Source organism: Olea europaea, chromosome 15, assembly GCF_002742605.1.
Source record: "Olea europaea var. sylvestris chromosome 15, O_europaea_v1, whole genome shotgun sequence".
Lineage (NCBI taxonomy): Eukaryota > Viridiplantae > Streptophyta > Magnoliopsida > Lamiales > Oleaceae > Olea > Olea europaea.
The window spans coordinates 9,880,375-9,896,437 of record NC_036251.1 but is presented as its reverse complement, the minus strand read 5'-3'; the positions used below and the strand labels follow the sequence as shown (position 1 = coordinate 9,896,437).

At 35.1% G+C, this 16,063-nt stretch overlaps 2 protein-coding genes across 3 annotated transcripts; both read right to left on the bottom strand.

Annotated features, from left to right (window-relative positions):
- Nucleotides 1-5,709: 5,709 nt before the first annotated feature.
- On the bottom strand, nucleotides 5,710-8,643 carry LOC111410079 (probable receptor-like protein kinase At2g21480). The gene has a single exon (XM_023040254.1). It carries the CDS (start codon nucleotides 8,633-8,635, stop codon nucleotides 6,077-6,079), a length of 2,559 nt encoding a protein of 852 aa, XP_022896022.1. The 5' UTR covers nucleotides 8,636-8,643; the 3' UTR covers nucleotides 5,710-6,076.
- Nucleotides 8,644-9,245: 602 nt separating this feature from the next.
- Nucleotides 9,246-13,376, bottom strand: LOC111410080. Of its 2 annotated transcripts, none has more exons than XM_023040257.1 (5): nucleotides 13,168-13,376; nucleotides 11,685-12,116; nucleotides 10,613-10,641; nucleotides 9,585-10,476; nucleotides 9,246-9,449 (listed from the first exon to the last, which is right to left on the bottom strand). In XM_023040257.1, exons 2-4 carry the CDS (start codon nucleotides 12,007-12,009, stop codon nucleotides 9,607-9,609), a joined length of 1,224 nt encoding a protein of 407 aa, XP_022896025.1. In that variant the 5' UTR covers nucleotides 12,010-12,116; nucleotides 13,168-13,376; the 3' UTR covers nucleotides 9,246-9,449; nucleotides 9,585-9,606. The 2 variants fall into 2 exon arrangements, with proteins under 2 accessions (XP_022896025.1, XP_022896024.1); XM_023040256.1 differs by having other exon boundaries at nucleotides 13,193-13,376.
- Nucleotides 13,377-16,063: the final 2,687 nt, after the last annotated feature.

The following is a 16,063-nucleotide window of genomic DNA, read 5'->3' as shown; positions in this document are numbered from 1 at the left end:
AAAAAAAAAAAAAAAAAAAAAAAAAAAGAGGGGGGGGGGGGGGGAGAGAGAGAGAGAATTCTAGGTAAAAAATTAAAATTTATAATCATCAAAGAATCTGAAGAAGAGAGAAAAAGGAAAGTCTAGAGAGAGCGCAAAGGGAGAATTTTGGGAGAAAATTAAAATTTAATCGTTAGAGAATCTTTAAAATAAACGTACATTTTTAGTCGGTTATTTTTTCAACTATACTCTTACCTTCATCAGCGTCACTTGTATTTTCCTACAATTGATGAATCCAAATCTCAAAGTTTCTGTAATCGAATCAATTTAGCCAAAATTTCATGAATTCACCCATAAAATATTTTCACGATTGATTGTAACCTAAGTCTTTAATTTAGATTAGTTTTCTGGTCAAATAAAATTTTTGATAATAATTGTGATAACACGTCATAATCAGATTCAACAAATTATTGGTCACAATCAATCTAAGATAACACAGAGTTTTGTCACAAAGGGTCACAAGTAACATATCAATAGTCACAAACTTTATGTAATGAGGTTTACCATAAACAATCACTGTTAATATATGTCTAGCTACACGTCACTATTAATACAAATTTGATCACATACAGTCACAATAAAAACAGACCTAGTCACAATGAATCACAGTTAACACAGACTTGATCACTTAATTGATCTAAATTTATTTATCGATCATGAAGACACAAATTATAGGTCACAATTACAAATTTAATTACAAATCACATATTTTAGGTCACAAAAATTGGAATTATGAATAGAATTGGTTGATGTTGAGGTAGCTCCCGTTCATTTTCTTTCTTTCCTTTTTTAGGATAAGAGAGTAATGGGATGAAAAAATTGTCATTCCATACTAATTTGTCTTCAGAGTGAATGTCTGTGACCAGTTTAGTCTAATTCAAATGTATATAATCAGGCCACTGTTAATTTGGTCGCTCACAAGTAAGATGGATTTCATCACGAATAGTCATAATGAAGATAGATTTGATCACAATTGATCATAATTAACACGGATAGACTTGGTTACATCTGATCACTATTAACACAAACGGACTTGGTCACAACATGTCACAATTAACACGGACTTAGTCACAAAGGTCACAGTTAACATATAAATGGTCACCGCCATTTTGCATTCCTTGACAAAGTATTCGGTGGCCAGGCATCTATGACCTCCTCCTTCATGGTTCGTTCATCCACATACAGATTGGTAATTTAATTTGTCTGTGGCGTAAATTCAGAAAAATTTCATCTCTATGTCTTTATGTGATTATATGTAAGAATAAATTGAAAATTGGTCTTATTCCAATTTCCAATAGATATAACATAAACTACTAATAAAACTTATCAGAAAATGCTAACTTGATTAATAAAGTTAAACATACCATAAATTTAGAGTGCCCAGAATATACATATTTATCTCTTTTTGGTCAACATGATCGAACAATATGTAAATGAGGATCCTATATTCCTATTGCCGTACATTGAACATCGACCTTAAAACTTGTTCGTTGGCTGATGAGCCTCGTTAATGTTTTGCTAGAATGAAATATTCTACATATTTTTTCATTTGATAAAAACTAACTTATAAATAATCCCTATAATTAATAATAATAACTTTGCTGTTGGCGGTGGAGACGGGCTAGTGGTGGCGGCTCTTCCAGTTCCCTCCTCCAAACCTTCTCTTGATCTTCCATCACCTCCAAACCCTTTTGTTAGACATCACCACCAACATTACTACAACGGATATTACCATCGGTACCACTACCACAACACCACCACCACCTCCTCCTCTCAAGATATTACCCCCCAAAGCAGATCAATCGTTGGAGCACATTTTTTTTCTTCCAAAGCCCCATAACAACTGCAGCCGCCGGAGTAAATTTTCTTCTCACTTTTGTCGTCGGAGTCAGGTACTTTTGAGGTTATTTATGTGACGGAGGGAGAAATGGTGAGATGTGATTTTTATCATAAGGAGAGAGAAATGTGAGATGTGGGTTTAATAAATGTTAATTAAATAATTAACCTGATTTGTGAAAAGAAAAGTTTAAGATTTGATAAGTGAGATGTATACATAAAATGTAAGGTTTTGGGTAATTTCCTCAAAAAATTATCGCAAAAGTAGCCCAAAAAACTAAATAAGTGTTTTTAAATTTCAGTAACCGTCTCTGCAAATTTTTAAACTTTAGTGACTTTTTTTTAAAGCGCCCCAAAACTTAAGTGAACGTTACTAAAAGTTTTAACTTTCAGTGACCATTTTGTAATTTTCACGTAAGTTCAGAGACTATTTGTGAAATTAACCCATTTCAAAATAAATTTTTTTTTTTTAGAAAAATGGGGCTCAAACAACCCCATAATTTGTTTTTATAAAAAGCAATTTTATTAAGAATGTATGATTAAATAGTAACCAAAATTTGGCCTATCAAGTTCGTTTGAATTATCCATGGAGTAGACCTATTCTCACTTAAAAATTAATTATATATCCATTTATATTAGTTTCCTCATGTACTTTATCATCAACAATTCAAAATATTGTTTGGGAGAGATTTTTCTAAAATTTCCAAGATCATTTACGATTGCACATTTCATGGATTCATAGCTTTTTTCTTACTTTTTAAGTACACATTAAAAAAAAAAAAAAAATCATTTTCACTTGAAAAAAACCTCACCTGAACAAATGCTCATTTCTATTGTTTTGAGTAAATCCTAGTTCTTCCTCGTGATTTAGTTGATCTTATTAATGATCAAATTAGCAAAAACTTTATAAGCTCGATAAATTTATTTTGTTTTTTTCGAAAACAATGTGTGCCATCATCCAATTATCCAAACGGAAAATTATAGAGAAATTCAATAATTTCAAACAGTCGAGGAATTATTGTGCTTTTGACAATTAATCCCTTAATAAAAATTTAGTTGACGAACTAATCGATTGTCAAACATCCATATAATTAAGTTATAATACCACATAAATGTGTCATGTGTGATATAACAATTTAACTCAGATATCACTTTCCACTTACTAATCTGCTTGAAGAAACTCGAAGTTTGGTTTTGCTCAATTCGATGCACCACACTAGTCAAGTTTTCAATTGCTGCTATCAAGGACGGAACCAGAAAATGATGTTAGGATAGACTAGAATTTAAAGTATTACAAACGATCTCGCTGCATGAGAGGTCGAGTTTAGGAGGCTAAACCCATGATATTCACGACAGAGAGTGTACGATACTCAATGAAATGAAAGAAATCTAGATGTCTCACCCTAAGATATATCACTAGATTTTTTTTATTTTTTTTTAATCGTTTCTTATCAAATAGAAAATCATTCTTACTTGAAAAAAAATATAAACTGACCAAATCATGATGGAAATAAGAAAATAATACATCTCCACCGATGAAAAACTACGAGTTATTTAATGAATACCGTTCTAAATAACTTTGACGATCAATCTTTTCAAACAATCGAAAGCTTATATCAAAACACACAATAACTAATACATCCCTATACATATTATCTCAAAAGACTACTTTGTATGGATATCAATCTTTCTATATCACTACATTTCATAGTGAGTGATGAATCACATCCAAAGTAAGAAAAATCAATTAAGAATTCCGAGGGTTCAAAGAAATTAGATTTAATTCACATCTATGTTTAGCTCAGTTTCGAAAATGTACTTATATATTGATTAATTTATATATAAATAAGTTTCACAAATATTCTTTTTATTGACAAGATCAAATCTAGAGCAAGTTATTTATTTTGATCCTAAATTCATTTTAATGATCAAAATAAGTAAAATTTTCTTTTAAGTATGAATAAGTAATATATGAAAACATAAGTAGAAATAAATAATAATAATTATTTTTAAGCTTTGCAAAACATACAGCATCTCTAACTATTAAAATAAATAATTTATTTTTAAATTTAATCAATATAAATTATCTGTTATAAAATTTACATAATTATCATAAGTAAATGTAGTCAAACATTAATTAAATAAAATACCTAATTTGACAATAAGATATTTACGTTGCATGAATGCCATGAAAAGAGTATTTTAATAATTGTAGTCTATTTAACAAAATTTGGATAATCGAGCGCGGGTCGGAATTCAAAAGAAGCTAAACTAAGACGGATAATTGGGTCAAAATTGAATAGTTATTCTTAATTTTCCATAAGGGTAGGGTGGCACCGCCACTACATCCGCCTCAGGCTGCCATGAAGGCCACCATGTGGTTGGTGTTTTTATTTTTATTTATTTATTTTTATTATATATTTTATTTTTTTATTTGTAGTAAGTTCTACAGCATAACTCCTTTTGAAACTGTCAGGGATATCCACATTTTGTGTTCGTCCTAGAGTCGCCACGGCTCCTCGAACTTTTATTTTAATTTAACTCATTTCAACAGACAGGATTTGTAACTTTGTGGTAATGGTTTTTCGAGGATTTGTTTGAAAATAAGGGTTCACAAGGAAAGGCCCTTCTAGCATCAAATTGTTATTGTCAAAAAGTGACGTGGTACCTCTCGATTCAACTTTAAAGAAATCAAGAAAACTGGATATGTAGCTAGGTCGGATTATGCTTTGTCCAAGCTCAAAAGTAGGTATGCAAGCATAAAAGTATATTGTTGAGAGAATATTTGAATTCTTGTATTGGATGAAGAATGTTCCCTTTTTATATAAGGGAATTACGACTGTCAACCCCTCGATCATTCCTAGCTACAATCGTGATTTTGATATGTGTGCCACTTGTCACGTCAAGGATTTTGATTTGTGGATTAGGGTGGTTGTGATGACAATAAAAATATGAAATATATAAAAATAGAATAATGCTTTTTGTCATTATAGTGATAGAACATCTGTGATATAACAGTTTATGTGAAATTATGGAATTGGGCCGTTCAATTTTCATTTTGTGGTTGGTGTTTTTATTTTTATTTATTTATTTTTATTATATATTTTATTTTTTTATTTGTAGTAAGTTCTACAGCATAACTCCTTTTGAAACTGTCAGGGATATCCACATTTTGTGTTCGTCCTAGAGTCGCCACGGCTCCTCGAACTTTTATTTTAATTTAACTCATTTCAACAGACAGGATTTGTAACTTTGTGGTAATGGTTTTTCGAGGATTTGTTTGAAAATAAGGGTTCACAAGGAAAGGCCCTTCTAGCATCAAATTGTTATTGTCAAAAAGTGACGTGGTACCTCTCGATTCAACTTTAAAGAAATCAAGAAAACTGGATATGTAGCTAGGTCGGATTATGCTTTGTCCAAGCTCAAAAGTAGGTATGCAAGCATAAAAGTATATTGTTGAGAGAATATTTGAATTCTTGTATTGGATGAAGAATGTTCCCTTTTTATATAAGGGAATTACGACTGTCAACCCCTCGATCATTCCTAGCTACAATCGTGATTTTGATATGTGTGCCACTTGTCACGTCAAGGATTTTGATTTGTGGATTAGGGTGGTTGTGATGACAATAAAAATATGAAATATATAAAAATAGAATAATGCTTTTTGTCATTATAGTGATAGAACATCTGTGATATAACAGTTTATGTGAAATTATGGAATTGGGCCGTTCAATTTTCATTTTGGGGGGGGGGGAGAGAAATATGATAGATAATGGGTTGTCACATCATCGACGTTCCATCATCATAATGATAAATAACAAATACCCTTAGGATTTACAAGAAATAATACTCGTGCTCATGTAGAGTCATACCCTCTACAATAACAACCAAGATCTTTAATACAATCAAAGTGACAAAGCTCATATATCCCATGATTTTCACCTAATTAATAGATACAAATTTATGCTTATAAATAATATACAATGTAACAACAATATCCATACAAACAATATACCACATGTGAGGAAAAGTAGATTATACCTACGATAAAACAAAAATGTACTAATTGATGAGAATCGAGATCTCTAGGTATAATTGGATCGTAGAATGAACAAGATTTTAGCTTATTCCTCCCTCTTCTTCAATGTTGGATACTATGTAGTTATGTACAGTCCGACTTATCAGACGAGCTAATATTGCTTTATCGGCCACTGAGAGCAGAGAAATTTGCACGCATAGCAGTTTCAGAGTGATTGTTGATGGCTTGAACTTCAGCAGGATTCCTATTCTCATCAGCTGTAGAAGCTGGCCTATTATCGGATGCAGAAGCAGCAGCAGGAGGAGGAGATGCCAAATTTGGGGATGTCTGATTTTCTTCCTCGGCCTTTCCTATAGAGGATGCTTCTTGCAGTTGCAAAGCGTACTCTAAATTCCACAATACGTCCCCCATGGTAGGTCTGTCGACACCATAATCTGCCAAACATTTCTCTGCAGCTCCAGCAAATTTCATCATTGACTCGGGATTGATGTGTCCAACAAGTGTAGGATCAATAATCTTGTCAAGTAGGCCTTTTCGCTTCCACTGCATTGCCCATTCTGCTAAGTTCACTTGCTCTCTTGGCAATGCTGGATTAATGGCAGGACGAGCACACAGAGCCTCCAAAAGAACGACCCCAAATGAGTACACATCGGATTTATCAGTAAGTTGTTGTTTTCTGAAGTATTCGGGATCCAAGTATCCAAAACTCCCTTTCACGGCTGTGCTTACATAATTTTGTTCTGATGTTGGAGCGTTTTTGGAAAGGCCAAAATCAGCCATTTTTGCAATGAAATTGTCATCGAGCAAGATGTTTGTGGACTTGACATCACGATGAATGATGCCCTGTGCCGCGCCTGTGTGCAAGTAATGCAGCCCACGCGCTGCCCCAATGCAGATTTCAAGCCTTTGCTTCCAAGAAAGGGATGGTAAGTCCTTTCCATAGAGGTGATCCCGGAGAGGTCCATTCGACATATATTCATACACGAGGATCATTTCCGAATTTTCATCACAGTATCCAATCAAGGACACTAAATGACGATGCCTGAGTTTGGATAACATCTGAATCTCGGTATGGAATTCATTAATGCCTTGTTCGGATTGGGGGTTGCCTCGTTTCACGGCTATTTTCAATCCATCTTCGATTTCTCCAAGATAGACATTGCCAAAACCACCAACACCAATGATTGCAGATGGATCCCAATTCTGGGTCGCTTCCTGGAGTTCAGCAAACGAAAAGTATCGGCCTAATCCCATAGTCGATGAAAAGAACTGACTTTTTCGAGAACCTAAAGACGTCTTACTGTTGGACATAAAGCTTGAATCAGTGGCATGAAGGGGAAGTAACCAAGAAGAGAAACTTTTTGTCTTCTGCCAATCTTGAGGCCTCTTTTGCCATTTGACAGCCATTGCACCTAATCCAACAAAAGCTCCGAACATCATTGCAAACCCAACTGCAGCCACCGTGCCTTTTCCCGCTCCATTGGATGTTTTTCCATCAGCACCAAACTCGCCTTCTAGGCTACCAACGGAATTGTTCACCCTGAAAACCTCAAGACCGTTCAACAGCGCATTTCTCGTGCCTGTGTTTTCATTCATTGGACCAACCTGAACAGTCAGCGGGCTAAGGCTCGTAACCATGGAAGAATTCACGACGATATCAGTATAGTAAGCCGATGCCAAGCTCCCTGTAAGAGTACTCAAGTCGAGCCCCGTCACGCCAGCCTTCCCATTGATATACACATTAAAGTAGAGATCATTCATAGATTTGCTCACAATGTCACAAAAGTGCAGACGAACAAGGTAAGTAAATGCAGTATCAATGTCCATTTTCCATGTAATATTGAAATTAGGAACCTGAACATTGGCATCCGCCATTTCAATGGCTGATGCGTAAACCACCGGTGGAGCAATGAAAGGTGACTCGCCCTCCGGATAAGCAATTATGTTAGGTGCAACGGAAATATTCGATGCAGTAACACCTGGATCAAGGTACTGATGGTCAGACTCCCAAGATCTTCCAAGGGTGTCATTTTCCGGGGTGATGATCGGCCCTCCAACATTAAGCCTATACACAGTTTGGAATGCGTTTTTGCTTAAACCGGAATAATCTCCTTTAGGGAAAAGCATTGAACCAGAATCTTGAATCAGCATATCAGGGGCTGAAACAAACTCAATGGCATTAATGAAAGCAAAACTATCTGTATCCGGCACAAATCTAATCGAAAACCTCTCTGTTGTCACATTAACAAGGTACTCTTTAAAAGTCCATTTCGGGTTTTCATTGTTCTTGAATTCTTGTACAAGGACAAGTTCATCTGTCTGAATCTTAAACATGGCATTCTGCAAATCATGATTACTGTTCTGCACCGGGAAGAAATGGAGACGAATCCAATGCCAACCCGGCCGAGTAACATGGAAGGTATAAACCGCGGGTTCCTTTTCAAAGATTTTCGCCGAAAGATAAATGGGTGAAGGTACATTGGCAGATGGTACAGAAACTTGAATGTCTTTTCCTTTATAGGCTAAATATTTTCTTGCATCTGAATCACTCACGAAAATGCGATCATTCGAGAGGGCGGTGGAGGACGATGCACCACAATTGAGAAGGTAATTATCAGGTGGGGTAAAGGCAGCAAAGGTAGCAACAAAGAGGTAGAAAAGAACCAGGAGGGTGGCCGTAGGTGGCGGCCATAGGCGGTGTCCTCTAGGTGTCTTCTCCATCTCCAGCAAAAATGAGATGGCGTTTTGGAAAAATGATGAGAAAGTGATGGAAAAGGAGGCTTCCCTGGTTTACAGAAACCGTGAAAAAAATTTGATTATTTTGGAGGAATTGAATGTGATGAACTCTCGATATGGTACTCCAATATTGTAGCAGGTTTGTGCGGTGGGGAGATGTGTGAATTTTTTCAGTTATTTTTGGAGGGCTATAAAACAGATATTTGAAGTACTGTAGAACTAATTAAAAAAAAAAGGAAAAATGCTATAAATTAGGTTTTAAAGAAATCTGGTATTGTATTTTCTCACCTATACAAGCTTTTATTGGACAAATAAAAAAAAAAAAAAAAAATTGAATCAACTGATCTTAGCTGCATTAACAATTCAAAATAGTGCGGTACTTGCGAGTAATTTTTAAAATAAACTAACCAATTATGTCTACGTTTTTGAGTTGTAAGAAATGTATAAATGTACGTAAACAAGTAGGTCCAACACATAAGACAGGTAAAAAATCCTTATTCCAGGGGACACCATCAAATGTCTGCTGATTGTGGGTAATCAATAGCTTTTCGGCTATATAATCATGCAGTTCAACATGAAATAAGCAAAATCAGAATTTTGAAGGAAAAATAATAATAGTAATAATTACCAGGCTCTTATTTCATATTGCTACATTTCTCCTTCTCTTATATAAGAAATTGACCTTTCAATTTGTACTATGTTCCCATTTACAGTGTATTTATAACTTCAGTAGTTAGCTACACATACATATGACTGCCAATGTTCACCAGCCAACCGCAGATCGATCCGACTGTGGAATCTGAGTAAACAAAAACGCAGTCTCAGCACTCTACAATAAATATGAATCAAAATCTATCACAAGAATGTATGATCCATAGATTGCAGATATGAGTGTTGAACTAAGATGCACATGTAAGAAATACTGAGTCCTTACTTCTTTGGAGTCATAGCAAAGCTCACTCCTTGCTAGATTTCGTCCAGAAAAAACCCTTTTTCCTAGTGGAGTTATTCTCAGAAAATGATCTGATCCCCTTTGACCCGAATGACAAGTGTCGTCTCAAGAAATGGTATCCTAAAGAGCCCTTCATGCTAGAACTCGAGCTACCTCTGTGATTTGTTCCCTCATGACCACTGCTTTTATCATGATCAAAGTCAATGAGATTGCTATCAACCACACGATTCCTGGATCGCTTTCTAGCCTTCAAATCCATTTCAGCTTTCAGTGCCTTTTTAGATATCTTCTCCCCAAAAGTACAGACTGGACAAATTGGGTCGTATTTGTTGATCTCAGATGTCATGCACTCTAAGCACTCAGCATGGAAAACATGTCCACAAATTAAAACAGCAACCACATCAATTTCAGTGGTTACAATTGATTTTTGGCCACCCCATGAAGATCTCTCGGTTAAAAGCTTTGAACAAACACCACATGTTTGGAGATCCAAGGAAGGAGACCCCAATATTTGTTGGCTATCAAAAGACCACCTCTCTCTTCTAGTTCTCATGAGCTCAGAAAAGGCAGGTGATGACCAAGTGTCTGAAAACCCATCATTGGAGCCCCAAGCAGGGAGCAATAAAGAAGATGCTTCTTCAGAAATCGAGAATGTGGAGGACTTGTATTCAGGAATCCGGCTATCAGATACATGCCTTAATAGCCGTTGTCCTGGAGAACGACGATGCCACCTTGAAGGAGTCGAGTTTGGGGGAAGATGGTAAATTTTAGATGACAAAGGAGATGTTGATGGAGACAAAACAGAAGGTGCTGAAGGAGACAGCTTCGCAGGAGACGGGTATGAAACTGCAGGGGATACAGTTGAGTCCTTCACCTGGCCAATGGGAATGGAATTATGGAAGAGAAGAATCAGATGAGGCAATCTGTTTAGCACGTATATACCATGTACACAAACATTCTAAATATACTGTAATGCAATATTTAATCAATACCAACGGTTCACCACGTACCTCTGCTAAAGTCTGGGAAGTAGAAGGATCTGCAAAAACAATTATACAGACATCAAAATATAGAATCACTGGAAAATTACTGTTCTATCTCTTATTTTTTCTATGTTAAGTGTTAAAGAGCAAGAGAATTAGGATGCCCATTGTCACGTTTCCATGTCAGATGGATAAACAAGTTAATGAACGGACAAGTAGGCAAGCAGTGGTATGGTGCTAGGTCTATAAATCATTGAAATTGTCTAAAAGCCGCATAGGCAATTTGCCTGGATTCAAGTCTAATGAATGTAGCAGTTCTTTACCATTTTGCACAAAAAAGTGATAGCCAAAAGATAATCCACTATAAGAGCTATCATTTCCTGTGACAGATTTGCCTTAAACCATAGCATCTACAGATCGTAGTCAAAAGTTCCAAGAGCCTTAAGACGTATAGATTCCTAGCCAGGTCTAGTAACATAAACACATAGCCAGATGCTTATAGTAATAAGTGCATAATGAACGGACAATATGCCACGAGAAACAAGGAAAACTTCAGGCAATGCAACAATTCCCACATACATCAAATCTCGCTCTATAAGTTTTTAGAATAAATCTATAAATCATCCTGTGATATACTACATTTTTCGTTCACTGTAGTCTCATAAGGTGGAGCTCACGAAGTAGCTCGATGAACATGCTTAAGCAAATTTTAATAGAGTACCTACTGGATTGTTTCAACATTCAATTTTAGTTTTGTCGAAAAATTGCTAATTGCTTGTGTTTATCTGAAAATAGGGCAAGAAAATACTCGTATACAATTTTTTAACAGGACGGAGTGAGAAATGGTATCTAAATTGTCAAAATTTGAACAAAATGTATTTGATTTTTATTTGAAGGACTCAATTCCATGCTGCCAAACAAAATCAGTATCACCTCACATCACAGATTACAAATATATGTTCTTCATAGACAAAATAATCTGAGGAGAAAAGTTAGACTGCATTACAATGAGTGCAAATCCTTTACACACACACACACACACACACACACACACTGCATCTCAAAACTAAAAGAAATGAACTGCCACATAGAGAATTACCAGAAGGAGGATGAATGAAAATCCCAGTATTTTTTTCAGAAACTGGGGACTTTTGCCGCACAAGTGACTGGAAACTATTTAATGGGCTGCCTCCTTCAGAAGCAGAAGCAATTTCTACTGTGGTACCAGATTTGGCATCCAATCGATGACTGCTGGCCCCTCCATCATGTAACCAATCCTCAGATTGCTCCTCTCCAGCTACTCTCCCACGATTATCCCGTCGAAAGCTCCAAGATGGTGAATGGCGGGAGTGCCTCTCCAAAGTTTCACTGGGTGATCCTTTTGTTTTAGGTTCTCTAGCTGCGACACAACATGCAGACCCCATGCCTTCTCACACACAGAACAAATAATTGATAACCTATGTGTAACTGTCTTTCACATCAATGATCTCCACAAAAAGAACACGAAGGAGGTAGACTGAACATAAATTATCTGTATAAAGTCAAAAACAGCAATCAAATCATCAGCAGAATACAACGTCAAAATTACAGATACACATTGCATAAACCATGACGGTAATTATAAAGAATGACCAAATAGCCAACCAAAATGTTATATAACATAAATTCCTTACACCTCAGATCCTTAGATGACATAAAGTTAAAAACACGGTATGAAGTTGTAAGTTGTAGAATTCACAATATAGCCCTAAACTAATGTGTAAGTAATAATTAAGAAGTACATATATCAGTCTAGATGATATCTAAATCATTGATCATAGAAACAACAAGCTCCAGCTATCAGCTTCCAAGGACATGAGGTAATATAAACCATCATCGACCACACATTACAAAAAAGGTGGAAATAACCATGAGATATACTTCCATTAATACAAATCATAAAGCAAAGTACAATTTGCGTGCTATGAGTAAGGTGATTGACACTACGAATGAAGTCATGCCCAGAGTAAACATCACTTCCCAACATAAAAGACTAAAAAACCAACACCATAATTTGATCATCAAGAAAATCATAATTATTGAAACCCTTTGATAAGAGTGTCAATTTACCCAATTACTCCAGTTTCAATTACTTAAATTTATGGCTCATTGAAGTTCTTCCTGACCCATTGTAAACACAGATAATAAAAGACAAAGCCTGATACATATAATCCCATAAATGATAGTCAAAATCATCCTATCCAACAATATCCGTCCATGCATCCCAATTACCACATCACCAAAAGACAATATAAAAATTCACATCAGAGTAACAAAGAGAAATTAATGCTTCGATTTAGTAAATGATAATTTAAACCGAGCATCTTGTACATGAGCTCTAATAAAACCCTCAAATCCAAAATTCCAGTCCAAACCTTTTTTTTTCCCTGTCTAACCATTTTAACATTACCAAATATAATCCAAATAATTTCCATTCTTACTTCCCTTTAAACCTTATATTATTACCAATTTCTTTTAGCACATACGAATACATACTATTAGAATCTAAATATATTTAGTTACAATTATGTTATATACTGTACCTCGTACAAAACAATTGAAACTTACAAGATCGAACCGTGAGGTCTGGCAATCTGAAAACCGAGAGAGAGAAATAAAAGGTGTTGTAGATTTATGTATACAGTAGGGAGAGAAAGGATTTGATTCTGGTTCTGGTTCTGGTTCTGGTTCTGGTTCTTCCCTTCGGTCGTGGGGGATAGTTTCTATTCCAAATTGGCTGCGTAAAAACAACTATGCTGTTAGAGAGGTACCTAACATTGGGTTAATTGAATTTTAATTTTTTTTATAGAAGCAATTGAAAATTTTATTTTATTACTATTTTTACTTTGAATTTTTCTGACCGTAAAAAGATTTTTACTGGTTTTTTGGCATTTACAAAAGAATCAACAAATTGTTTTTTTTAGTAAAATTCCATTAAGCTCCTAATTTTTATAAGATAACGCTATTTCGATCCACGCTTTTTCTAAGTACATCTACTTTTAAAAATAAAATTTTACTATATTTTATGTTGAAATGGGACTGCCCAAAAACTTTCTTGATTTCAAATTATTGATACGAAGGATCCAAGACTTCATTCAGTAATCACGTCATGAATTAAATGGTGTGATTCCACTCGTGTTAGCAAAACTAAAACTCACACTGGGGGAAAGGCTAGCAAACATAGACTACAGAATCCAGAAAGTAAAAGAACAAAGAAATCTGAGACAAGGTCCTAACATACTAAACTTACGTGAGGGGCAAGATATATTAATTACCTAACTTTGAAAGCTGAAAATCCAACCAGTAGAACACGTGATCCTCAGTTGACAGTAAGACAACAATACCAATTCAAATTTACAATATGATTAATATCACCACAAATACATACAACTTTCAAGATATGAAGATGAACACCAGATCCTCAAACACTTCAAGAACCAAATCTGAATCTCTGAAGATTGTCTAGACTGAAAGCAACTGAGTTGGACAAAACCACCCAGAGTTAGCTAGAATCTGGCGGATCAACAAAAGAGCTAGACCGAAACTGGCCAGCAACCAATGAACCGACCAACCAACGAAAGAAAGCAGTCATGAATTGAACTAATCAAACCGCAAAAACAAGCTTCCAATACACCTGCAAGTATATTCCGAATGTCAAAGAAACCAACAGCCCTGCCTCAAAATAGCTTAGACCAATATGAGATTGGATGGAACTGCACACAAGGCCACACTAACCAGAAAACTGCCTTAAATACTGACCAAAATCGATCTGGAGTAACAGTTCAAGCCACATCCAAAACTGAATCTGGAAAAATATCATAAAGAATCCCAATGCAATGTTCAAATTACACTAAGAATCTTTAAAGATACGTAGAGAAGCTCCAAGAATCTGGGCAAAACTCTGCAAAAAAACTGCATAAACCATGCAACAAAATTTGCTACTGTTATCAAGTCTTCTAATGAGAGGAAGAAAGCTTGAAAATCTAAATAAAATGATGAGTAAAGCTCTGAATTTTCTGGCCGGATGATGTATCTATGCATCTGACCAAAGTGAAAGTTTCAAAGCATCCAAGAAACCTGCCATATTCTGGCTGAAATTGAGGCTCCAAGAATTTGAAATCCTCAAAATGAAACTATGGTGAAACTGAACAGACTTTAATAAAATTTGCAAATCAAATTCGAAAATACCAAAGAAGGTAAATTCAAACGAGGAAGAATGAGCTCACACATGAGGCAACTCTAGTGATCCTCTCTCTAGAGTTTGAGAGCATCTCTCTCTAACCTTCTACATTGTGGCTCTTTAATTACAAACTAATATTTCAAAAGAGTGGTTGGTTCTTAGAGCAGTTGCGTCAAGACCAGATCTCTTGAACTCACAACTTCTACTTAAAATAAAAACACAAAACTCTAAATTGATCCACTAATTTTTACTTTCATTAAATCATCTTAGAATTTGTGTTTAACTATAATCCTAATAGATTAAGAAAAACTACATGAATATAATTAGGGAAAATTAGGCAATACTCAAGTAATTTGATCACTACCTTATTATCTCAATATAATTCTAATTAGGAATTCAAGTCCACGGATTGCTGATTATCCAGATGATTACAATTTGATTTTGAAGTCCTATGAAAAATTATCCTATTTTCTTGTATTAAATATTTACTCTACTCTTTTTGTTTGATTTATTGGTGAACTTGCTTACGAAGAGCTTTGACGCAGAGAACAAGCTAGAGCTAGAGTGCAAAACTCATCTGGCCAAAAATATGGGTTTGCAGTACCGAATCTCGACAGGAGGCAGTGTGGTTCCAAGATCGTCGTGCACAGTGGAAGAACAAATAGCTTGAAAGGGATCATGATCAACTCAAATCCGCTTCAAGTCCCTTTTGTCCAATTATGATTCCATTCTCAAGAAGAATGAGCAACTAAAAGCACAGGTAAAATCACATCTTGCTAACTTCTTTTAGTTTTTGAACAATTTTCGTAGTTTCTGAATCCTCTTCTGTTTCTAATTTTTCCCTTCTCGTTAGATATTATTTATCACTCGGGCAATTAAAAAATCAAATTTTGCATATATATTATGCCTTCAAATATTAGCTAAAGTTTTCAGAGTACATGTGTTTAATATGTTCGGCATACAAAGTTGGTAAAATTCAGCTTGCTTAATTGAACTTTCTTCTTCTTTTTTCTTTAGCCTTTGTTGTTCGAAACATTCTAATACTCAGAATTTCAATACACAGAAATTTAGTGAACAATGGAAGAGACGCCGTTAGAACAAAAATATACAGACATAGCAATATATGAAGAGAAATTTGAAAAAGTAAGGATTACATTTTTATCTTGTTTTGTTGTTTGATTTTTTCCTAACACATTAATACATTAATGAGTTTTTTCACAAGTATTTAGAAAAGTTCCAATTCATTTACTATTTCGCAT

What these genes read in the sequence shown, in the direction of transcription:
- LOC111410079 (XM_023040254.1), bottom strand. Translation starts at nt 8,635, where the DNA reads ATGGAGAAGACACCTAGAGGACACCGCCTATGGCCGCCACCTACGGCC.
- LOC111410080 (XM_023040257.1), bottom strand. Translation starts at nt 12,009, where the DNA reads ATGGGGTCTGCATGTTGTGTCGCAGCTAGAGAACCTAAAACAAAAGGA. An exon ending in TTTCATTCATCCTCCTTCTG is followed by an intron (nt 10,642 to 11,684) that starts GTAATTCTCTAT and finishes TTGTTTTTGCAG; the next exon opens with ATCCTTCTACTTCCCAGACT. An exon ending in CTTCCCAGACTTTAGCAGAG is followed by an intron (nt 10,477 to 10,612) that starts GTACGTGGTGAA and finishes CCCATTGGCCAG; the next exon opens with GTGAAGGACTCAACTGTATC.